Source organism: Mesoplodon mirus, assembly GCF_964341445.2.
Source record: "Mesoplodon mirus genome assembly, chromosome: 3".
In the NCBI taxonomy this organism is placed as follows: Eukaryota; Metazoa; Chordata; class Mammalia; order Artiodactyla; family Ziphiidae; genus Mesoplodon; species Mesoplodon mirus.
Genome location: NC_138978.1, coordinates 158,246,651 through 158,273,541, shown reverse-complemented (window position 1 = coordinate 158,273,541; position 26,891 = coordinate 158,246,651). Strand labels below are relative to the sequence as shown.

General features: G+C 39.7%; 1 protein-coding gene across 1 annotated transcript in view; it reads right to left on the bottom strand.

The window, feature by feature from the left end:
- NIBAN1 (niban apoptosis regulator 1) overlaps window positions 1–26,891 on the bottom strand; it is a 160,322-nt gene that overhangs the window by 20,486 nt on the left and 112,945 nt on the right. The window contains exons 6-8 of the mRNA XM_082613765.1: window positions 10,375–10,490; window positions 3,640–3,744; window positions 3,172–3,334 (exon numbers count right to left, since the gene is read on the bottom strand). Of these exons, the coding sequence (XP_082469891.1) occupies window positions 3,172–3,334; window positions 3,640–3,744; window positions 10,375–10,490 (384 nt within the window). The remainder of the gene's footprint in view (window positions 1–3,171; window positions 3,335–3,639; window positions 3,745–10,374; window positions 10,491–26,891) is intronic.

Here is a 26,891-nt window from a genome sequence, read left to right as displayed (position 1 = left end):
TGGATCCCCCCTTGCCTATGTACCACCATGTGCTCCAGCCCCCTCTCTGTGCCTTTATTCAGTGTTCCTTTCACCTGTGCCTTCCTTCCTCCACCTCTGCTTGTAAACATCCTACTCACCTCTTCAAGGCCCAGTTTAAATTTCACCTACTCAGGACAGCCTAATGCCTGGAACCACCACACAGCTTCCTGAACTATGGTCTGCTGGTGTTTCCTTAATGATCGAATAAATGTTACATCCCACACAGGTATGCTCCGCTATTTTTCAAGGATGCAGAGATGCTGCTGTAATGATTCATGTGTTGTGACACATTAATTCAAGAGCCATACATTAATTCAGTTGAGCAGAGTGATTAAGAGAGAAAATGCTGGGGCTGGGGGCTGGGTTTGTCCTGACTGTCACACTCTACCTTTGGAATCTCAGGCAAATTACTTAATCTCTACCTCAGTTTTCTCATCTGTAAAATGGGGAGCATAAGCGTAATTACTCTGAGGGTTATGGTGAGGATTAAATGAGTTCACTGTGTTCAAAGTGCTCAGAACCCTATGTGACCCTCTGGAAGTACTCAGTAACTGTTAGCTCTTACTATACCTGTTAGCATTACCATCAACTGACACTAAAACAGTACTCTCATTGTGAGGAGCCCACATGGTTTTTTGAAGTCGAAATGGTTCCTGCTTAGGAACCGCTGTGCTCTCTGTTCTTGCCTCTTTTATGGCATTTGTAATATATTTCCTTCTGTTTCAGTATCTGTGACATGCTTTTTATCCTCTTCTACTTGTAAAATCATGTCTTCTTCTTTGACTCTTCATAGACCTTGTATTCAGCAGGAGCAGAATAAATGCTTATTAAATGAGTCAGTATTTGTGGGGCAGAACTTAAGCCAGTTGCTTCACTCTCAAGAGTCATATGGGAAGAAATGGAGAGATTGCTACTTTAATACTCCCAAAGTTGTTTTCTTGAAATCCAAAGTCCTTTATCAATGCAGCCTGATGTGCACTTTCTTGTTTTAAAGGGAGAGAACCAGAGGCCTGGTTACAGTGTGTTTCTGACATTCTGTTTTAAAAAGACCTGATCACAATTTCCTTTCAAGGCTTCCTTTAGGAAACAAAAACTAGTCCAGGGCAGTATATTTTTCCATTTTATGTGAAATATACTGGAGCCACAGAGATTTAGGCAAGAGAGAAAGAGAGACCGGTTTAATTCAGGCCATGAGAATGGCCACTGTTAGGCTCAGCTCAGCTCCAGACAAACAGAATGTATCCGGGGACACGAGCTGGGTGTTGGCAGTTTTAAGCTGTATAAAGCATTTCAATATATAGTCAACTCTAGATCTGTTGAGCGAATAAAGGAATAAGAGATCTGGATAATAGGAAACAGAAAACACTCTGAAGTTAATTTATATCTGGCTTTAGAAGGCATCACCTGAACAGATAAACAACAGATTCAGACACACACTCCTTTGCTCTAGTTATGCCTCCTCCAACCTCCTCTCAGGAGGACCTGTTAGAAGAGCCTGGAGCGAGCTGGGCTGCAGTATGAACAGGGCCTGAAGTGCAGAGGATAATCCACCAAGCAGAAAATCCCATTAGGTTCTAAGTCTCTTGAGCACAGGAACTGGGTCTTCCCTGTTCACTGCTAAAGCTCCATCGCCTTGCTCAGAAAGCACTTAGTGACTATTTTTTGAATGAATGAGCGAGTGAATAATTTGAAAACTGACTATATAAGAAGATTGCTGATAAACAATCACAGATGAGCTGGCATGCTTTCCCTCTGAAATGATGTTCAGTGTGGTGTGCTTTTGGGGATGCAGGAATGCAGAGCCATAGAATTTTATCCTGTCGGATTCCTCAGAGGTCATCTAAGTTCTCTTGTGTGAAAACACGCAAACTTCTTTCTTTCAAGGGCCAGATACTGAACATTTTCAGCTTTGCCGCCCCTAAGGTCTCAGTTCCAACGACTCAACAGTGCCTTTGTAGCATGAAAGCAGCCTCAGCCAGTACATAAATGAGTGGGCACAGCTGCCTTCCAATAAAATGCTATTTACAGAAATAGGTGGCAGGCCAGCTTTGGCCCAAGGGCCACAGTTTGCTGACCCCAATCTCATGGGCCCTTGTGATTTCAGAGGAGGACACTGAGGCACATAGAAGTCGAGTGACCTCCCTGAGCACACGTGACCAGCTAACATTAGAGTTGGGACTATAGACGGTTCCCTACTTAGGATGGTTTGACTTACGATTTTTCAAGTTTACAGTGGTGTGAAAGCAACAGGCGTTAAGCAGAAACTGTACCTCAAATTTTGAATTTTGACCTTTTCTGGGGCTAGTGATAAGCAGTAAGATTCTCTCTCGTGACGCTGGGCAGTGCCAGCAGCCGCAGTTCCCCGTCAGCCACCGCAACACGAGGGTAAACAACCGATACACTGACAACCATTCTGTACCCAGACAACCTTCTGTTTTTCATCTTTGGTATAGTATTCAATAAATTAAATGAGCTATTCAACACTTTATTATAAAAGAGACTTTGTGTTAGATGATTTTTCCCAACTGTAGACTAATATAAGTGTTCTGAGCGTGTTTAAGGTAACTAGGCTAAGCTATGGTATTTGGTAGGTTAGATGTATTAAATGCATTTTCAACTTACGATGGGTTTATTGGCATGTAACCCCATCGTAAGTGGAGGAAGATCTGTAGGATCCAGATTTATTGACTCTAAGCCAAAAGTTTTTTTCTTGTTAAAGGAAAACCCATTATTCACTGATTCAGATATTCACTGTGAGTCTGCATATACCAGGCATGGTACTAGGCACTAGGGATACCTGAGTGAACCAGAGCAGCATGGCCCTGCTCTTAGAGAGCTTACAGCAGGGAGAGGGCAGGAGCAGAGCCATTATAATTTGGTATGAGAAGTGCTACATCGGGAGAGGTGCAGGATCAGGATACACAGGCACCACTACAAGGCAAGCAGCAACGCTTCCTCCACCCTGTGTCGTTGAAGTTTCCAGGCGGAGGCCCTTAAGAGTACCACCAGCACGCTCCTATTTCAAGTGTTATCATCTCCTTCCAAGTCCCTCGTTTAACTCTCCTCTGAAACTAGGAATTCTCACTATGTGATGGAGCCTTAGATACACAGCTTATTTAGTTTGTAGGAGCGTGGATTATCTCCACTGACCTTTGATCTTTCCAATTAAAAAGTTCTTTGAGTTCACAATCTGATCCATGTCTGAACGGATGGTGCCTTCCAGGTCTTTCGTCAGAGCCCTGCATTCCTCCTTCAATGCACTTAATCCTTCTGAAACTTGATGCCGAACCAGGTTGTAGGCCTCTTCGAGGAGCTGCAACAGAGAACAACACATAAATTGGGGCTCTGTCGTGCGTCAGCACGTGAGGGACTCAAGTAGAGGCGGGTGGGTTAATCGCAGACAATCGCAACATAAACAAAACTGCACACACATTCTCATTTGTCTTTCAAAGTTTGAGTCTGTTTGGATTAGTCCTCATGTAAGTGAGACTGAGCAGACTGGGCAGTTCTCCACCCAGGGAAGGAATTACGTATTAAAAAAAAAAAAAACCCTAAAAAGAGAAGGGAAAGGAATGTTCACTTCGAGCAGCACAGCTGCAGAGCAAAATCATCGCTTACACCGAGCCAGGCCCTCTTTCTGTCGTTTTTCTTCCCCTTCATTTTAGGCAGGATGTCTGTCTGAAGGGTTGGCATGAGCTCCTCCATCACCAGGTTACTCAGGATCTGTCAAGAGGAAGAGAGCCTCAGAGCTGGTTCAGTTGGTGACGCCTAAATCTCAGCATCAGGCTAACTGAAGGTGTCATAACTGGCCACCCCCCGTCCTGGCTACATAAGATTGTCCTGTGCTACATGAAATCTGTTAGGTTAATAGTTTAACTCTGGGTCTGAGGCCACACAAATCTCTAGGAAGACAACCCTAGATGGTAAACGTTCTTAAATATCTGCAAGGAACAGTCACGCCTGTTGACATTTTCCCACTGGAAAGGACAAATTCCTCAATTCAAACTTCTACTAGTCAAACTAGAAGAATCTAGCCCATTTAGGATAAGAGGGGGAACTTCAATTATAGATAAGGGTATCCTTAGCAAAATTGTGACGGGGGTCAGGCTTGGTTTGGGTGGCTTGAGTTCTTGTCTGTATCCCCTGACACCATCATTTCCCCTGGAGCTTTCTTGGGATCTAAGTGTCTTCATGCTCTTTGTCCCTACTGCACCCTGAATCCCACCTCCATCTTGTTTAAAGTTTAGAAAAAGAAGGGAATAACAAATACTTTGGAACAACTGGACATTGGTGGGATGAGTAGAATATGGGCGGGGGTTGTCTACAGTTTTCAGGGTGTTTTTTTAAAAAATATTGGTCCCAAGTCTTTCCTAAAATGCTGAGGTGAAGCAGCATTTTTGAGGAGTTTAAGAAGAACTTGACATGTGCAAACTCCATAGAAATCAGCAAGTCCAAAAATCAGGTTCAAGTACATAATCAATAATTCATGAACCTCATCTTGCCCAGTGGAGTAAATTCTTGTTTGGAACACATTTGCCCAAGAGTGATGCAAGTGTTGGCATGGGGAGAGTGAGCTGAGAGAGTAAGGACACTGAAGCCAGAACTTCAAATCAACGGGAAATATTGTCTTAGTTTAAAAGTATTAAATTCAAGAATCATAATAATTGTCCAAATTCATCCTTTTGCAGAGATTGGCTTGAATCTGAGCATGAGCGTGTAAGGGATTTGAAAGATGAAAATGTTATACTGTCCAAAGAAAAAGAACATTCCATTTGGGTGGGCTTATAGTTTTCTTTTAGTCTTTCCCATACAATGTTCCAAGAAATTTGGTTCTATTTTATAACTTAAGGGATTGGAAAGGAAATATGTCTGGAAAAAAAAGGAGGGGGATGGGAGTGGGTTGAAAGGGGGGGAGGGGGTTGGTGATAAGGGAATAGCTCTGGGGCAGGCAGAGGCCAACTCTGTCTCATCCCAACAGCTCTTCTTCCTGTAAACGTCAGCCCCACCACATCCTGACCTTGTGAGGATCCTCACCTGTCCAGGATCTGCTCTGAGCTTCCCTACCTTGGTTAGCCCTCCATGAGCAGGGTCCAAAGCCCTGGGGCTATCGGAAAGAAAGTAGCTAATCTAATAAAACCAATCATACTAATGAAGGAGTTTCCCCAACCTTCCCTCTTCAGAATAGAATCCACTGAGTTTTACCATGAGGAACCTAAAGATATCTCTCGTGCTTTAAAAAAGGGTGTGTGTGTAAATTTAATTGCTGGGATTTAACTGGGAGATTTTAAAATTCCACCACACATGTACGAAACCAAACCTGGCATTAGGTTGATCGAAACCAAGAAACGCAGGCCCGCTCCCTGAAGGCCACATCACATGTTACCTTCCAGATGCTGCAGCTGTGAGGAAGGTGTGAGGCCCAGAGAGACTGCCCTCCTTCCTGAGGCTGGCCCCATGGTCTGATCAGGCTGTTGGCCTTGTGCCCTTTGTGTTACTCAGCAACCATGGGTGAAAGAATCCATTTAAAAGGGTCACATTCAAGGTCATTAGACAAAAGCCAACCTATGGACAAGACCTAAAAAAATGTGGATAGGGCTTCCCTGGTGGCGCAGTGGTTGAGAGTCCTCCTGCCAATGCAGGGGACACGGGTTCGTGCTGCGCTCCGGGAAGATCCCACATGCCGCGGAGCGGCTGGGCCCGTGAGCCATGGCCGCTGAGCCTGCGCGTCTGGAGCCTGTGCTCCGCAACGGGAGAGGCCACAACAGTGAGAGGCCCGCGTACCGCAAAAAAAAAAAAAAAAAAAAAAAATTTATGTGGATAGCCTTCTGGTCTTGAAACCACCCTGATCTGTGGGAATTTTGAGCTGTTCTCTTGGCCCATCTGGTTAATTTAAAGGCAAATAATAAGTATACCACATAGCTTGTACTTACATTTTACAAAATGCTTTCCCTCATGACTTCATTTGATACATTTTTTATTAAGTAGAAAATATATTGATGCTTTTACTGGTATACAAATATTTTCACCTTAATAGTCTGTCAGGCAAGTTATTCTAAGATATTTGCTTTGCCTAGACACTTGCCTAAAATAGCCATCACCACGAGGGCATGCCATACTTGCTGTGTGAGTCATTACTATGAAGATAATAATGTAACAATGCTGAAAATCTTCTGAATACAGTCCCCTAGGATAGAAGGGGTTAGGACAATGTTATGATTAAGTTCTTAGCAGACATGAAAAAAAATGCAAATAAATTCAGCGCTTTAAACAAAAGATGTCATATTCTCAAACTCAGTTATGCTATGCCCTTTTCTTTAACTACTTGGTAGCTTCTTTGGGGCGCTGACCTCTTTTTCCTGTGGGTCGTAGGACAGACACTGCTTCAGCTCCACGTGCAAGCGGTTACAGTGAAGCTTACCCTCACCAGGCCCCACACAGGAAAGTCTTGGAAGTTATTTCCTTTTACCAGCTTCTTAAAGGATCACCTGACATGGCTCAGAATGCATATCTGTCACAGACTGGCTTTGTGACTTGGGCCAACTTCTCTGAATGTTCTTTCTCTCGCCTGGAGGGTACTGGACAAATTATCCTGAAATGCCCTTCCAGCGCTCACATCTTATGAGTCTGTGATTTCACCAAAGAAACTTAGATTCCTGGGGGAGCAAAACTTCATGTTGGGTCACTTGATAACTCCAGATTTTACTGATTTCTTCTCTGGTTTTTGTTTTGTTTTGTTTTCCCCTGTAAGGTATTTTTTTATACAGCAAAATTAGCACCTTCCTGTGACTGCTTTGTGCTAATGCTTTATGATGTCTATATATGAACAGACCCACATATGTACCCACACACACTTCTAAGGCTGCCTTGTTCTCTGGATGCTTCTAGGTATGTCTTGCCTCACCATGATGGCAAGGGATGAGTCATTTCATGCTTTTACACCTTACAGCAATTCACACCTATCAGCGCAAAGTAAAGAGCAGAAAGTCAACAAAAGAAAACAAACTCAATACTTAACTCCCAGAAAGGACTTAGTACCTGCTTTCAATGCAATCGTGAAGGAATGTGAGCTGATGTGAGATTTTGAATGAAAGAAAAAATTAAGTACCCTAGCTAAACTCAAGGAGCTAAATAACTGTTTAACTTGGTATAGTCCCATGGTTGATGTTGATCTTTCACTGGACCAGAAGTCGGAAGCCATCATTTCCTTTGCCATTTATCCACTTAGCATGTGACCAAAACAATCAGCTCCACAAGGCAAGGACCATGCTGCCTTGTCCATCTCTGGTTCACTAGCACCCAGCATAGTGCCTGGAGTATAGCAGCTCAATAAATAATTGTTGAATGAATACAACTGGGCAAGTCACTTAATCGCTCTATTCTTCCCTCAGTTTTCTCATTTACAAAATGGAAATAATAACTGCTCTACATATCTCATGAGATTGATAAAACGAACAGAGTGGGCTTCCCTGGTGGCGCAGTCGTTGAGAATCTGCCTGCCAATGTGGGGGACATGGGTTCAAGCCCTGGTCTGGGAAGATCCCACATGCCGTGGAGCAACTAAGCCCGTGCGCCACAACTACTGAGCCTGCGCGTCTGGAGCCTGTGCTCCACAACAAGAGAGGCCGCGATAGTGAGAGGCCTGCACACCACGATGAAGAGTGGCCCCCGCTTGCCGCAACTAGAGAAAGCCCTCGTACAGAAACGAAGACCCAACACAGCCAAAAGTAAAAAATTAATTAATTAATTAAAATGTGTCTTAAAAGGAAACATTATAACACCAGGTTTTGGTTTAAAACAAACAAACAAACAAACAAACAAAGAAACAAAAATGAACAGAGTTAGGATTTGAACATAAAAAGTACCATACAATGGCATTTTAATACTGGTACATCTATTAAATATTCATGTTTATATAACAGGCCAATCAATGGCAAATGGTTCAGCCTCCCTTATGCTTTCATTTTTCTTTTTGGCATAAGTATGGATAGTCCTTAATCCTCTCAGATGTATAAATGGATGTGCTTCCTCCAAATATCAGAAACCAAGAATTGATTAAAGTTCTTGAGTAAGTCTCAGGATGGGAAATAAATGAGTTTAGAATCCACCAAAAAAATAAAAATAAAAATAAAGAAAATAAACAAATGGGACCTAATGAAACTTAAAACTTTTGCACAGCAAAGGAAACCATAAACAAGACCAAAAGACAACCTTCAGAATGGGAAAAAATATTTGCACACAAAACAACTGACAAAGGATTAATCTCCAAAATTTACAAGCAGCTCTTGCAGCTCAGTATCAAAAAAAACAAACAACCCAATCCAAAAATGGGAAGAAGACCTAAATAGACATTTCTCCAAAGAAGATATACAGATCGCCAACATACACTTGAAAGGATGCTCAACATCACTAATCATTAGAGAAATGCAAATCAAAACTACAATGAGGTATCACCTCACACCGATCAGAATGGCTATAAGCAAAAAATCTACAAATAAATGCTGGAGAGTGTGTGGAGAAAAGGGAACCCTCTTGCACTGCTGGTGGGAAATGTAAACTGATACAGCCACTATGGAGAACAGTATGGAGGTTCCTTAAAAAACTAAAAATAGAACTACCATACCACCCAGCAATCCCACTACTGGGCATATACCCTGAGGAAACCAAAATTCAAAAAGAGTCACGTACCACAATGTTCATTGCAGCTCTATTTACAACAGCCAGGACATGGAAGCAACCTAAGTGTCCACTGACAGGTGAATGGATAAAGAAGATGTGGCACATATATACAATGGAATATTACTCAGCCATAAAAAGAAATGGAATTGAGTTATTTGTAGTGAGGTGGATGGACCTAGAGTCTGTCATACAGAGTGAAGTAAGTCAGAAAGAGAAAGATAAATACCATATGCTAACACATATGTATGGAATCTAAGAAAAAAAAAAAGGTCATGAAGAACCTAGGGGTAAGATGGGAATAAAGACACAGACCTACTAGAGAATGGACTTAAGGACACGGGGAGGGGGAAGGGTAAGCTGTGACGAAGTGAGAGAGTGGCATGGACATATATACACTACCATCGTAAAATAGATAGCTAGTGGGAAGCAGCTGCATAGCACAGGGAGATCAGCTCGGTGCTTTGTGACCACCTAGAGGGGTGGGATAGGGAGGGTGGGAGGGAGATGCAAGAAGGAGGGAATATGGGGATATATGTATATGTCTAACTGATTCACTTTGTTATAAAGCAGAAACTAACACACCATTGTAGAGCAGTTATACTCCAATAAAGATGTTAAAAAAAAAAGAAAAAGGAAGAAGAAGAAAAAGAAGGGGGAGAGGAGGAGGAGAAGATTCTGAGTCATATGGTAAAACAGTAAAGAACAGCCCACTACCACGAGTAAATGTTTTTGGCTTTAGATGTTTAATGACCATACAAAGGCAAGACACCATCTGGCATCTTCCAAATATTGTTCCCTAATAACAAATTTCACACTTGTTTTTCTGGGATATGAGGGGAAATTAAAGAATAGCATTCTTGGACCCTGTATGCCTTTAATTAAATAATGCCCATACTCAGCCTCCTCTTCCTGGCTGAATCAGCTATGTGATTGGTGTCCTTATGGAGGATGAGGTCATATCATGAAATACAGTCTCCTTGTAGATTTGTAACAAAGTGCCTGGTACCAAACCAACCAAGACACTTAGCCTATGACTGACATTTAATCAGGGTCTTGGGAAATTATACTGGACCACAGGGAATAGAGTACCAGAAAAGGTAAATGAAACATATAGAAAACTATCTAACGCTTTCGAAATTTGTTTCCTTTAATTACTTCATTTATAAATCATTCCATAGATAAAGACAGCTATTGGCCAAATACTTTTCCAACAGCATCTCATTTAATTCTCACAACCCTGCAACACAAACATTGTCATTCCTATTTTTTTCAGAGGAGTAACCTGAGACTAAGTTAAATAAGGTTGGCAGGCTTTAACCCAAGTCTTCTGACCTAAAGCCCCACCACACAATTTGCACTATGCCACACTGCTCACATTTGCTTCTAGTCTGGAAGCACGAGGTCATTTGAGAGAATATGCATTTTCCAGAAAGAAACTGGAAGTAGCTCTTCCATTGCAGTTGCAGTATTCTGGGCTGCCCTATTTAGTACCTGGTCTGGAGGTCTTTAGAGGTGTCCAATAGTTGGCTGACCAAACACTTCTAGACAATGAGAGAAATGGCCTTTGGAACCACATCCTCCATGCTTGCAACTTTTTAAATTTGCTTGTTTATTATGACCCTGACCTCCTACCACTCAGATGGAAAATAGGATCCAAAATTCTGAGCCCCTTGTTACCTGGACTTCATCCCCAGTGATCATTTCCCACGAGCCATAGTGTCCCTTCTCCTGTCGGAAGAATTGCACAGCTTCTAAAAAGGCTTGGACTTCAAATGTCGTCTGCTTCATATAATCTAAAAGAAAGAGGCAAGGGCATTTAGCAAACAAAACCACTTTATTTTATATTTTTCCATGGTTCAGAGACCTGGCATTACCTGAATATTACAAGGGATAGAATTATGAGACACAAAAAAGTTAAGCAAGTACTGAATTCCAAATTCATCTGCAGGTGTATATCACGTGACTTGCTCACTATACCAGCTGATTAATTCTATCAGTTACTAGACATGCTGGTTATGACCAGAGCAAATCTATCCCCCTTTATCTCTCTTGTATTTCCCTCAGACACCCAGGCACTTAGTGGCTTTATGCCACCAACTATAACACCTCAGTAAGGCACACTATTCCTCTAAGTGCCTCATGTACCCAAGGTATCCCCTCTCAGTTTCCCAAATAAAACTCCAATTTCTCTGTGACCTGATATCAACTTTCTGTCAAAAGGACATCAATATAATAGGCTGATTTATACAAATGAAGGATAATAATTGCTAACACATATAGCAAGATACTGTTCTTCTAAGCATGTTACATATTTCATTGAAACCTCACAAAAACCTCTGAGGGGAGTATTCTTATCATCTCCAGCTTGTAGATGAGGAGACTATAGCACAGAAAGCACAGAAAGGTGACTTAATTGCCAAAGGTCATATACCAATAAGGGTATGAACTCAGATAGTTTGACACAAGAGCCTGCTTCTAAGCACTACACTATACTACCTCACATACTAGTTTTTTGATTTGCCTTTCCAAACATATTGGATTTTAAAAGGTGTTATATCTGAGAGATAATATCCTACCACAAAGGAATAGATACCTAATGGTATAGGATTTTTAAGCATGCTAAATGGCCTTCCTAGAATTCCACAAATCATACCGTGCATGCAAATACCTTCATTTCTGCAATGGACTGAATGCTTGTGTCTCCTAAAATTCATATGTTGAAACCCTAATCCCCAATGTAATGATATTTGGAGATGGAGGCTTTGGGAGGCAATTAGGTCATGAAGGTAGAGCCCTCATGTTGGACTTAAGCCCTTATAAGACAAGGCTCGCTCTCTTGCTCTCTCTCTCTTCTCTTTCTCTGTCTCTGTCCAGACACTGGATCTGCCACTGCCTTGATCTTGGACTTCCAAGACTATGGTATTTTTGTTAGAGCAGCCCAAACTGACCAAGAGAATTTTCATCACATAAAACTAGCTCATGCGGGCTTCCCTGGTGGCGCAGTGGTTGAGAATCTGCCTGCCAATGCAGGGGACACGGGTTCAAGCCCTGGTTTGGGAAGATTCCACATGCCGCGGAGCAACTAGGCCCGTGAGCCACAACTACTGAGCCTGCGCGTCTGGAGCCTGTGCTCCGCAACAAGAGAGGCCGCGATAGTGAGAGGCCCGCGCACCGCGATGAAGAGTGACCCCCACTTGCCACAACTAGAGAAAGCCCTCGCACAGAAACGAAGACCCAACACAGCAAAAATAAATAAATAAAAATTAAAAAAAAAAATCTTAAAAAAAAAACTAGCTCATGGAGGATACAGTGATAACCGAATTATAGAAATATTAGCAGGAAAGTGAATTTTAGAAATAATCTAATCTAACAATAAAGAAATCAAATCTTAGAAAATGGAAATAAAGTAGGCAAAGTGAAGTGACTGAAAGGGTCAAGTCTCCTGCCTCCTGCTTCTCCCCTAATAGGACACAAAATTCTCTTGCTAATAGCATATGATCTGTATTAATAGAACAATATTAGGTAGGTCAGTTGAAGGCAGCTGATTCACTGGTGGGGGGGACGTTCAGAGCTTTAAGCCAGTAGGATTGCTCAGTCAAGGACTCAATGGTTGATTTGGGGACTGAGCAGAACTAAAAGAGCATCAATCTGCTCTAAAAGGGGACAATCAATTAATGGATTGTAGATGACTCTTTTGAGATTGGCTTTCTAGGTCATAAACCTCAGGAACGTGGAAAAGAGAAAATACAACTCAAGGAATAGCCTCTATAAGAGTACAAGCAAAATTCTTCACAGTGAAGATACCATGAAGCCCAGAAGCTCCACCTTCAAAAATGTGGAACAGTAACTGACATTTCTAATATCAACATAAAGATTTAGTTAAAATCTAAATCAGAAAAAGGGCATGTCCCAAGAATCAGGTTTTCAAATTGAAGTGTTTTCTTCCTTGTCATTTATTTATTTATTTATTTTGGTTTGGCAATTGATTTAGTGTTTAATCTTAGAGGTCTGGAAAACACAAGTTAAGGTCTTGGTATAAAATTGACAACAAGGGGGCTGTGATATGGGGCTCAGTACACTGGGAGGAACTATACCAATTGAGATGGAAACTGTAATTACTACATTGAGATTCAAAACTGACTCATGTGCTCTTATTTTTAACAGCTGTTTTCATTTCCAGTCTAAGGAAACAAAGAGATGGAAGAAAATGTGGTACTTAGATGGAGTGAGTATTGCCAGACCCACGAGCCTGGGAATGAGGTTTAAGTTCTTCAAGTCCTTACAAGAAGCATCAATTTACTTCTTTCTCCCCTAGCTGACCTCAGTAACCAGAGGAGGTATCTGAAATCATGGCCATACCATCTATATCTATATACATATATATGTAAAGAAAACTATGACACTCCCTCTGATGGTTGCTTTTTCAAAGACCTTTAGAGAAAACAACTGAAGAAATGAGATTTGGAGGCAATGATGTGGGAGCCAGAGAGAAGTCAAGGAAGAAGTGGAAGAGCTAGAATGCAGCAGTGGTGCAGGATGAGGCATCTTAATATAGGCGGAGAAGAAAAGTATTAGCAATCAAATGAACCATAAAGGAAATTATAGTCATTGAACAGTAGTAATGAAGTTTAAAAGAATAAGGGCATGAATCTCCATTCTGGACTCTACCATTAAGCCAGACTTACACTGGATTTTAACTACTCTTTTTCCTTATGGTAAAAAGGACCTAATCACTGATTTCATCATTAGATTTTTAGATTATAAAAGGATTAAAGTAATTTATATAAAACTTTTAGAACACTACCTGTCACATAATAAGTTGCTTTATGGATATTGGTTCTCATGATTATAAACAAAGTCCAAAAGAAACTGCCAGATCATTAAGGAAATAAAGACAAAGGTTTGCTTTGTAAAGGACAGAGCTACATTGCAATGCTCATATGATCTTCACTTCTTCTAAGTTGTTTGCAAAGGCATTGCTGAACTCAGCCAGAATGTACAGGTGTTTGAAAGAAACCAGATTTTCAGTTATTTAATCTACTTCCTGCCACAGATCCCATGGGAACAAATTCTGGGATCATAATCACCCATGCTCCTGCCAACAGGAACTTGAGAGTTAGTTCCATGGCCCCCAGAATCAACAATGGTTTTTGATCTTTCGGCCCTCTCCTGCAAGCTGACTTAGAAAAATGGCAGGCATCAGCTCAAACTCTACTTTTCCAACATGCTGTAGTCATGAGGATGCTCAAGGAGACAGACGTGCTGGGGAGAACTTAGGCATCATTAAATGCAGCTCCTTCAATTTACGGATGAGGAAACTGGAAGAAGAAATGGTTAATTTCTTAGCTGAAGGTCACACAGCTGGTCAGAGTCAGAGCCAAGAGTTGAAAAAGTGGCTCTGGCATGTCATAAGCAGCCTTGGCATTCATGCTTACTTAAATCATAGACTATGAGAGTTAGAACTGATCTCAAAGGTCACCCACCCCAAGCTCTTTTCAATGCTGGGAGCCTTCAGAATCCCTGAGACACTCATCCAGGCTTAGCTTGAATATTTCCAGTGACAGGAGGCTCACAATTTAATGAAATAGTCTTTTTTGTCACTGAACTGTTGTAATTATTTGAAAATTTTTCCTTCTGTTGAGCCAAAATCTGTTTCCATGAACTCATTAATCCTGCTTCTGCCTTTCAGAGCAAAATAGACAAGTTTACTCTTCTTCCATATGGTAACTAAAAGATAGCTGAGTATCCTTATTTTCCTGCAATCATTCTTTAAACAATATAGTTTGGGGATTTTTAAAAACTTGGCCCTCCTTTTTTCTTCCTTCCCTTAGTGACCAATTTGAATCTGTCAATATCTTTCTTAAATTTGGACCTAGACTGAATACAACACAAAGAGTATTGTCTAACTAGTGCAAATTAGGTAAAGTAGAAAGATCACTTTCCTTTTTCTGGTCCCTAACCTCTTTTTTAATCAACCATAGCATACTGTTGCCTCATACATTTCCTGTAGTCCAATAAAATCCTGACAACTTTTTCATAAAAAAACCCTTGTCAATCTAAGCCTTTTCTAACCCATACTTCTGCTTTTGATTTTGAAGTGCAGGCTTTAACATTACCCCTATTAAGTTACAACTTACCGTGATCAGTTCAGTGCCCTAGAGCCTGCCAAAATCATTAAAAAATTGTAATTCTGTCCCCAGACTCCCTTTTACCTTGGTATCATTCGAAAATTTGGTGGGCTTAACCTTCTGTGTTTCTATCCAACTCACTGACAAAAACATTCATCAGATCAAAGGTGAGGACAGAGCCCTGGGAAACTCTAAACATTTTAGGAGACATGTGGGAGACACATCTTGGCCATTCACTCAACAATCACATCCTCGGGACCAAGACTATTATTGAAAATAGAAAATAGACTATGTCTATTTTCCTTATTCCCTCCCTAGTTCTAATCTGTGCAGCTGCATGGAAAACTCATATTTGGGAGACATGATTAAGGACTTTTGCAAGGGAAAGAAAGCTTCTCTAGGCCCCTTGGGGACAATTATTCAGGGGGCCAGCCAGAGAGAAATCGTTTTTGGTTTTTTTCCACTTATATGGATTTACTGCATGTCTGAGTCAACTGAAACGCCAAAGCTCCAAGGCCTATGTAGTCATTCTGGATTTTGACTCTGGCTGCTGTGTCGGGACTCCCTGACTCGGGCTGGGTTTGGAAGCTGCCTTGTTATTTTATTTTATTGGTAAATGGTGCCAAGCCATGTTAGCTGATCTGCCTGGTGATTTGTGAAAGTTATGTAACAGCATTACTCACTACACTGCTATGGGGTTCATCTCACTAATGTATGCTTCCAAACTGTCTTCCGCTTCAGGTCATATGTTGTCTTTTTTTAGGAGACCTGCGGCAAGGCTGTTTGTCCTAGTTTCTCTTCCAGAGCAGAGAAGCAGCACTGGGGAAAGTAACCAACATTTACTGAATACTATCATGGAGTATGAACCATAAGAGATGTTTACACAGACTATCTCATATAATCCTTCCAATAATCCCATTAGGTAGGAATTCATATTCCCACTTTAAGGTTGACAAAGAAACTGAGTTTCAGAAAGGTTAACTAATGTGTTTAAGCTAGTATATGGACAAGCAAGGCCTATTTGCTTCTAATGTCCTGTTATAACACTCTATGGTTTTATTTTTTATTTATTTTTTGCTGTACGCGGGCCTCCCACTGTTGTGGCCTCTCCCGTTGCGGAGCACAGGCTCCGGACGCGCAGGCCCAGCGGCCATGGCTCACGGGCCCAGCCGCTCCGCGCCACGCGGGATCCTCCCGGAACAGGGCACGAACCCGCATCCCCCGCATCAGCAGGCGGACTCTCAACCACTGCGCCACCAGGGAAGCCCCTATGGTTTTATTTTTTTAACTTTTTATTTTGAGATAATCATAGATTCACATTTTTATAAGAAATAATACAGAGATATCCAATATATCCTCACCCAGTTTTCCCTAATGGAAATATCTTGCAAAAGCTATAGTACAATATCACAAGCAGGAAATTGACACTGATTCAATCTAGCCACCTTATTCAGATTTCATCAGTTTTACATGCACAGGGGTGGGGTGTGTGTTGTGGTTTAACTTTTAAATTATTTTATTTTATTTTTTTATATCTTTATTGGAATATAACTGCTTTACAATGTTGTTAGTTTCTGCTGTATAACAAAGTGAATCAGCTGTATGTATACATATATCCCCATATCCCCTCCCTCTTGTGTCTCCCTCCCACCCTCCCAATCCCACCCTTCTAGGTTGTTACAAAGCATCGAGCTTATCTCCCTGTTCTATGCAGCAGCTTCCCATTAGCTATCCATTTTATAAAGTTATTTTAAATTTTATTTCTTTCTCAAAGTTTAGAATCATGTAATTCTGGAATTTGACTATATCACAGGGATCATTTAGTCCAAACCACTCATTTAATTAGTGAGCAGATTGAGGGCAAGACAGAATGTGATATGCATTAAAGAAAACCCTCTCATTGGAATTAAAAATGAATGATGTCTGTTCTAATGAAATGGTAATAAAAGTTTTTATTTTTATTAAAAAACTTATTTATTCATGACCAACTTAAGCAAATATTTATTACCAAATTGTAAATAATAACTCTTATGAGAACTAGCCCCAGGTTTACTTAGAAGTCCCTGAATAGTATTCTGTAAACTGCCAGATGAAAATATTCATCTACTGGCCAAATCATGTCTGTGTTAGTGAGCACAGATCTACCAGGAAGAGAAGAGGAATAAGCCAAGAAAGAATGTACACTTCCTGAAGATCCAGGGACCCCAGAATGAATTATAATGGTGTTACTCTAGTTGAAAATACAAAGATATGAGAACTCACTCTGAGGATATAAAAGCCTTCTTTAATAAATGGAAAAAAGGTGTTTCTATTGTTTTGATAGAATGTTTTAACCATGCAGAAAAACTGTATGCCTCATCTAGCTAAAAGTGGTACATCTCATGAATTTTTGACTTGTCAATAAATATTAAAAGGCTGTTTATTAACACAGAAAATGAAGTGGGGATTACTAAAACAAGTGAAGACTAACCTCATTTCCTTTAAATAAATTACATTGGTAGAAGAGCTACCACTGACTTTGGAGACATCCTGTATCTAGATTTTAGCAAGACAAATATTAGAGTTTTGCATAATTTTGACTGACACACTGAAGAAATTTAGATTAGTTGATAATGCAAACAAACATAATGAAGTAGGTAAACAGCCTAAATGATGGGTGCTGGTTAAAGGGCTGATGCTACTGACATCTTAGAGGAAAACATTTTCAATTACTTAGAAAAGGTAATATATAGACAGACAGACAGATAGAGATAGATAGGTAACCAGGGTTTCACTTAACTGTGAGCTCAGTACAAGTCAGTGGTATGATACAGTTGTACATAAAGCAGGGGAGGTTGGACCACAGGAATGTGGAATATACCAAAGACAATGACGGTTATAGATAGATTCTGAGATACACTACTCTGAGCTTATCATTATATACTTCCAGCTCATGCTGAGCAACAGAATATTTTACAAAAAATTTAAAAATAAAGAAAAAAAGGTGGAGTATTCTGAAGAAGACCAAGTAAATGAGGAATCTCACGGCCTTGGAAAGAAAAAACCTAGAGGGAAGAATTCTTTATCTGTGTGAAGATCTGCAATGTAAAAGAGGACTGGATTTGTTCCTTGTAGATTCCAGATACTAGAGTCAGGATAGAATGGTCCAAAGTAGAGTGTGGCAGATTTTGACTCAATATTTTGACTCAAAATTTCTAACAATTAGATTTATCTTAGAGTGAAATAGGCTCCAATAAGTTGTCAAAATTTCCCCTCCCGGGCTTCCCTGGTGGCGCAGTGGTTGAGAGTCCGCCTGCCGATGCAGGAGACACAGGTTCGTGCCCTGGTCCGGGAAGATCCCACATGCCGCAGAGCGGCTAAGCCCGTGAGCCATGGCCGCTGAGCCTGTGCTCCGCAACGGGAGAGTCCACAACAGTGAGAGGCCCGCGTACCGCAAAAAAAAAAAAAAAAAAAAAAAGTTCCCCTCCAAGAGGAAGTGCTCCATCAGGGCTGAGTTACCTTGTAGAAGGTGTACGGACTTGCTTAAATCTCTCTATTATATACTATCATGACATTGTGTACCTCCTCACCATAGCACTTAGAACAATTATAATTTCATAGTTGTTAGTATAATCATTTTAATATGCCTTTTCCCTAGACTGTAAGCTCTAGGAAGACAGGAGACTGTTGTTTGCATTCATCACTGCATCCTCAATCCCTGGTCTAGTGTCTGGCACATAAGACAGAAAGAGAAAGAGGGAAAAGAAATGAGGGAAGGAAGGAGGAAAGAAAGAGAGGAAGGGAGAAAGGGAGGAAGGGAGGGATTCAAATACTAGAGAGAGGGCTGGATTAAATCTCCTTATAAATTTCCTTCTAAACTGAGATTTCTTGATTACAAACAAAACCCAAGCACTGCAAATGAATCACATTCTCTTACTGAGTCTTTTTCCTACCGTTGTAAAGAATTTCTGAAGGAAATGGATGTCCTCATCCCAATGCTTCTCAGACTTTGGTGAGCATCACAATCCCCTGCAGGACTTGCTGAAGCAGACTGTTGGGCCCCACCCCAGAGTCTCTGATTCAGCAGGTCTGAACTAGGGCCCAAGAATGTGCATTTCTAACAAGCTCTCCAAGTGATTCTGCTGCAGGTGGTTTACAGACCAGATTTTGAGAAAACAAATTACAGAGAAGGAAGAGATACAGTAGAAGACCGTGGCTCTTGAATGCTTAGGGTCTTAATGAGGGCTTTCCCTCATTATCAGGTTAAGAAATGTCCCCTCTGTCAACTGCTCACCTATTTAACACAAATGAACCCTTCTACTTACTCAAAGTGATGTATAAAAATAGTACTATGACAAAGATTTATCAGAGGTATGTGGATAAGGAGCCACTTTAGGTAGGTTCATAAGGACATCATCTCATGCAACTAGAACTCTACCCGTGGAAGGGAACTCCCACTCACTTCAGAGGCAATCATCATTGTCTGGACATAAATCCTCAGATGCAACCCTAGTTAAACCTCATTTTCCCTTTTTTGGTACTCAGTGGATATGTGGACTATATCTTCTGTGGCAGCCTTCTTTTCTTCAGCATATATTATCTCACTTCATTTTTCTTAATTTTTTTCAAAGTCTCAAAGAGATAAAAATGACCTATGCTCTCATCTCTTCCAAAGAGATGAGAGAGTCTCAAATGCTGCAAAACAGAACATATTATATCCTTTATCCAAATCAGAACTATCAGGTGGGATATAGGTCAGTTCTTGATTATCTTTATTGACTAAGGAAAGCGACGACAATGATAATTCTTAAAACTTTGCTTCTGTAATTTTATTTTATTTTTGCGGTATGCGGGCCTCTCACTGTTGTGGCCTCTCCCATTGTGGAGCACAGGCTCCGGACGCGCAGGCTCAGCGGCCATGGCTCACGGGCCCAGCTGCTCCGCGGCATGTGGGATCTTTCCGGACCGGGACACAAACCCGTGTCCCCTGCACCGGCAGAAGGACTCTCAACCACTGCGCCACCAGGGAAGCGCTGCTTCTGTATTTTGTGTCTACATTGTAATTCAGAAGAGTCTGATGTCCCAGTGATTCACCCTCTATTAAAACATAGAACAAAGTTGCCTGATGGGGAACCAATTTGTGCTCGGGTTGTCCTCCTTCCTTACTTTAAGTGATGGCATCTCAGACCGATGCTGGTTGAAACTACTCCCTTCCTTTTCCTTCTTTTGCTCCTTCCCCAGCTCCACCACCCCTACATGTGCAGTCACATGTATGCACACGTGTACACACACCCAGAAACAAATCTTTCCCTGGGCTGCGTGAAGTAATCAATACTGGCTCTAAAGGTTTCCCCCAGGGTAACAGAAGGGAAAGTGGGAGGGCAAAGAGACTCTAGACCAGCACTGTCCGGTAGAAATATAATGAAAGCCACATATGCGATTTTAAATTTTATAGTAGCCACATCATAAAAGTGAAAAGAAAGTTAAGATTAATTATATATTTTATTTAAACCAATATATCCAAAATATGTAAGCAATATAAAAATTATTAATGTGATAGTTTACATTCTTTCTTTTTCTTTTTTTTTTTACTAAGTTTTCGAAATCTGGTGAGTGTTTTACACTTTCAGCACATTTCATTTCGGACTATCCACGTTTCGAGTGATCAGTAGCCGCATGTGGCTAGTGGCCACCGTGTTAGACTGCACAGCTCTGAATGTTCATGGTTTAAGTTCGATTGTTTATCTGAGTGGGGGCAGAGGAAGGAGGCAATAAAAGAGGGCACGCCACTGCACGCCTGAACGGTATTCAAGCAGCATGATTGCAGAGGAGATGTATTCAGATGTATTCCTACTCTAAACCAATAAAGAAGGAAGAAACCTGACTTTATCTTTAATTCATCATTACACACAGAGCACAGCTCGTCTACTAGAATAATCCTAGGAGCACAACAATGCACAAAAATAAGAAATAAGATGACTTGCAACAAGTCCTTATATGGAGTAAGGTTAGAGTTTAAGACCCTTGACAATTATATCTCACTCATAAGTCCTGCCCCATGGGCAGTGAGGAATCCTTATGGCTTTAACTTTGAGGGCTCTCTAACAACAATGCCGTATCATAATAGTTCTGCATCATGTGGCTAACCACCAACGGACATATTAGATGAGATCATTTCCAAACAGGATACAGCCTTACAACAATCTGCTATATTTGTAGCAGCAAATTGTTCACCCCTCTCTTATGTTCCACCAAAAAGAAAAAAACAGCTAAAATGCCTGATGGATTTAGGTGCCTCCTGTTCCTATTGTAGACAATCTCAGTAGTTGCTATAGACTTGAATGACATGATGTAATCAACTCATTCCATGGAACTATTTGAAAGAATTGGCCTGATGATCTAATTCTCTTATGGTAAAACAGAGAAAGAGGAAATAAAAAGAAAACCTCAATTCCTGTGTTGGAAGTATGAAAGCTTCTGAATGCATGAGAGAAAGAGAGAGAGAGAGAACATGCATGCACATCTCTTACCTTGATGTGTTAGTTATAAGCAAATACCTCTTGAGTAGTCACAGCTCTTAATGGTAGTTTTACCACTAAGGAAGACATGATGGAATCATAGAACTAGAATGGACTTTTAATGTCTAGTTCATTTCTCTACTAGTAGGGTAGCATTTATTTATTCAATAACTGAAATACTACATAAATTATTCCAGACCTATGATCATTATTCATAATAGTAAAAGCTAATACTTATTAAGTAGTACATTCCATGTGTGGGTTTACAAATCAAAATTAATCAAGTTTAAGTCATTCAGAAGACATTCTCTCAGTCTTTCCATACATCACATTTTAGAACACAAGAGTTCTCGTTCTCAGGCAGTTCTCCCTTGTGGGGGACCTACATTTCTCATGTTACAATTGAGAACATTTCTGCAAGTAGCATCTTCAATGGAGTTAGAAACACCATTGGAAAATCATTATTGTGTCTTCCCAGACCTTTTCTTTCAAGCTGAGTAATACAAGTATCTCTAAGATTCCTTGCAGTTTTTATTTTTCAACCCCATACTTACATTTTTGAATCTCCTCTGATAGCATTCTACAACTCCACATTTCTTAAGTTTTAGGCTGGGCGTAGTTCTCCCTATTTAACTTAATATTAATATAACCTTATTTAATATAAACTTATTTTATACTGCAGCCTGCCCTGACCCTTTCACTTCCAGCACCCTTAAACCCCCTTAATCTCCCCTACTATTTTTCCATAGCACTTATAACCTTTTATCATATTTCATAATTTGCTCATTTACTATATTTATGGTTTATTTGCTCTCTCCCCCATCGGTCCCTAACTAGAATATAAATGCACAAGAACAGGGATCTTTGTTTTGCTCATTGCTGTACCCTGAGTTCCTAGAATAGTCCCTGGCACACAGTATATGCTCAATAAATATAGACCTGATCAATGTAAATTCACACAGTTTCTAATTAAGTTAATGTATAAGTATTCATACAGACACACGTTTCTAGCTGATTGGTAAGTATATCGGGCAAGACACAATTAAATGTCTAAATTTAAAATAAATGTTTATTTTATTACAATAGAGAAGAAAACTGGGTTATACTGGAAGTACTCATTCTTTAAAAAGTTTGTTGCTCTTCAGTAGCAAGGATTGGGAGTACTGATTATTTCTGTTTTATTCCCATATTTTTCTAATTATGAACACTAAGTCCACAAATCTAGAATATTCAGAGTTAATGTTCACTCACTTCTCAATTTAAATATAGGTATCAAATATTAAATCTATTTTAGGCTCCTAACACCTTTACCTGTATTTTAAGTTAGACCTCATAATTTTAGATTAAAAAATATTGTGCCTACATGCTATCTGGAGAAAACAGACCCAACTTCCATTTTTTAAACAGCAATTTTATTGATGTGGGTTTATTTTTGATCCCCATTTTATCCCCAATGCTTATTATGGTGCCTAAAATATAGTAGGGGGAAATCTTAAATTATTTATTTATTTAATGAAAAATAACTCTGGCAAACTAGGAAAAATTTGACTGAAGACATTTGGGGGAAAAGCAACAAATACAGTGTATTCTAAAAAATTTAAAAGTAGGGAAAAAGTGATAACTGATTGATGTAGAACTGAGAAAAATCATACTTCAGCCAGAATCATTGCACCTATGGCCTAATCCCTATCATATATTCACTCACTCACCAAACACTGGTTGAACATGTTCTATGTATGAGTCACCGTGAAGAATTCTCTGAATAGAAGGGGAAAAGATTTGGTTCATAGGCATGAAGTTTAGTGTAGGAAATAACGATAAATCCAACATCTCTTCACCACTGTATCCCCAGCACCCCAAACAGCCACAGGGCAGATGTTCAATTTGGTAAAAGTGGTACAAAGAATGGCTAATTATCCATAAGACAATAAAGGGTGTAATAAATGCTATCAGAGAAAGCAAAGGGCCATGGGAGTTAAGAAGGGAAAGGAGTCTCTCTGGTTTGGGATGGGAACGTTTTCCTGGAACAGGGAGCTAAGTGGACAAGGATAGGTTGAATTGCGGCAGGTGGCGGGTGTTCAAGGCAAACGGAGGAGCATGATCCAAAGCAAAGAGGCAAACCACACAGAGCACATACGAACTGTCCTCACCAAACAGCATTTCCTGTTTTCAAATATCTGAGCTACGAAATCTTCAAACCTGCCTGCAGAAAGGGTTTTTAAATTTATATTAAGTGCAGATATAAAATTATGTGGTTATCAAGGCTTCCAAAAGAGTACAAGGCAGTGAGCTCTGGAGTCCAAGAGGCCTAGGGGCTTCCTAACTGTGACCAAGATGCTGTTGTGTTGTATGAGGCACCGTGCAAAGGACTGAGGACAGAGACTGGCACTTGTGGCTTCTCTACAGCTGCTAGTAGCTTTCCTTCCTCTCCTTCACTCAGTGTCCTAACTGCAGCCTTGAGCTTACTTGGCAGGAAAAGCGCACATTACAGGCATACCTTAGAGATACTGCGGTTCGGTTCCAGACCGCTACAGTAAAGCAAATAGCCCAATAAAGGGAGTCACATGAATTTTTTGGTTTCCCGGTGCATATAAAAGTTATGTTTACACTATACTGTAGTCTATTAAGTGTGCGGTAACATTATGTCTAAAAAACAATGTATATACCTTGATTAAAAAATATCTTATTACTAAGAAATCCTAACCATCATCTGAGCCTTCAGTGAGTCATAATCTTTTTGCAATAGTAACAACAAAGATCACTGATCACAGATCACCATAACAATAATAATAATTAAAAAGCTTGAAATATTGCAAGACTTGCCCAAATGTGACACAGAGACATGAAGTGAGCAAATGCTGTTGGAAAAATGGTGCCAACAGACTTGCTTGATGAGGAATAGCCACAAGCCTTCTTCTATGTGTAAAAAATTCAGTATGTGCAAAGTGCAATAAAGCAAAAGCACAACCAAACAAGGTTTGGCTGTACAACACTCTAGTGTATCCCCATCAGTGTGAGTCTGGTCTTTAAAGAGTTTTTATAATCCTCCACTGAATATGACATGTAATAAGTTAATACTTTCTAAAGTAATTTATAAATTAATGCGATTGCAATTGGAATTCCAGCAGGCATTAGGGGATACTTAGCTACAATGAGTGTGAATTCATAAAAAAGACTATATGCCTAAAGTAGTCAAGAAAAATATAACATGAATGAATTGTAAGGGGAAACTTCTCTTATCAGATATAAGAACATACAACAAAAATCTACCATAATAGAATCAAAATCGCATTAACATGGGAATAAATAGATCAATGAAAAATAAAAGAGAATATTTAGATAACCTAAAGATTATATATACAATGTTATATGGCAAAGATAGTAGCTTATTCAGTTATTCAATGGGGAAGGTTAGATTTAATAAATGGTGCTGGCACAACTGGTTATCCACTAATATACATATATACACGTGATTTTCAGGCAGACTAGAGATTTAAATATTAAAAATAAAGCAATATAAAAACTTCAAGAAAAATCAAGGGAAATTACATAATAAGCTAGGGGTAGGGGAAATCTTAACAAAGGCAGAAAAATCCAAAAGCCATAAAACAAAAGATAGACAGACACATTTGACTGTATAAAAATGAGACATCTTTGCATGGCAAAATATATCATAATTAAAGGTTAATGACAATATAATTAAATTGCTCCCAAATCCCTATATAGGTCCTTGATGTATCACATCTAATCTGAAAATATCTTGTTTACATTTATTTCACAGCTTTTCCTTCTTTAAAACCTGTAACTCCTTTGAGAGAGTGTGGGTGACAAAATATGTTAACTGTATTATCAGTGCTAATAAATTAGATTTTTTCATTTTTCTCTGGATTATCTGGAGGGGTTCCATTCCAGACACATGTGTGTCTCCTATTGTAATCATATTTTGTAACTGTAAACTGACAGGTTCCTTTTGGTGTCTGTAATCCTGGTTCATTTAAGAAAGATTACTATTAAAAAAAAAAAGAAAGATTACTATTACAGAAAGTGTAAAATTTTCTCAAAAACTTTCCCTATGCCTCTGTAGAGAAAAACATCTTTAAATAAATGTGAAATATTCTCATTTTTGAAATATGGGTGGCAAAAAACCCCAATATGATTGGCTAATGACAACAGATAAATGATGAATTTGAGAAAAATGTTTTTAATGAAGAGATAGAAAAGAGTTACTATCTGCAGATGAATGGATAAAGAAGATGTGGCACATATATACAGTGGAATATTACTCAGCCATAAAAAGGAACGAAACTGAGTTATTTGTAGTGAGGTGGAGGGACCTAGAGTCTGCCAAACAGAGTGAAGTAAGTCAGAAAGAGAAAAACAAATACCGTATGCTAACACATATATATGGATTCTAAGGAAAAAAAAAAGAAAACAAATGGTCATGAAGAACCTAGAGGCAGGACAGGAATAAAGATGCAGATGTAGAGAATGGACTTGAGGATACGGGGAGGGGGAAGGGTAAGCTGTGACAAAGTGAGAGAGTGGCATGGACATATATACACTACCAAAAGTAAAACAGATAGCTAGTGGGAAGCAGCCGCATAGCACAGGGAGATCAGCTCAGTGCTTTGTGACCCCCTATAGGGGTGGGATAGGGAGGGTGGGAAGAAGGGAGATGCAAGAGGGAAGAGATATGGGGACATATGTATATGTCTAACTGATTCACTTTGTTATAAAGCAGAAACTAACACACCATTGTAAAGCAATTCTACTCCAATAAAGATGTTAAAAAAAAAAAGGTTATTATCTGAATTTTCACAGAGCTCTTACAAGAAAATAACCAAAATAGGGAGTGGGGGTAGAGAACAAAAAAAAGAATGAATGAATGAATGAATGAAAATGGTCAAAGAACATCGATGGACAATTCACATAAAAGGAAATTCACAAGGCCAATAAATACTCTTATCACTCTTTTTCCCCTCTCTCATGATGTAAGCTTTACTCAACTATCAGGCAAATGACAGTTATTTTCTATTTAAGAATGAGCGCAGAAAGCTCCCTGAAGTCAACAATTGATTGGTTTCTTATGCAGGAAAAAGCGGGGCAAATAAATACTGGATAAGATGCTTAGACTCTCTGGTAGTCAAAGAAAGGGCACTCTAAGTATCAAGGAGATTCACTCCCCCACCCCCATCAGCTTGTCACAGCAGAAAAAAGAGCAAAAAGGCCTATTAGTGACAGCAATGCAGAAACAAGAGTGCTCTCATACACTGTAGAAATGTGAAATTTTACAATTCATCAGAAAATTAATCTGGCAACATCTACTAAATTAAAAATACATTTACCTTTAAAGTTAGTAATTCTACTTTTTTTCACTGCCTCAGAGAAAAAAGAATATAAGGATACATGCACAAGGATATCTATTTCATCATGAATTATAGTGGTAAAGCAGGAAACAAAGTTAGGGCTATCAATAAGAGAATGGTTGAATAATGTAGGACACAAACCATGAAATATTATATGGCCACTAACAAATGAATCATAACTATGTCAACTGACTTGGATAGAT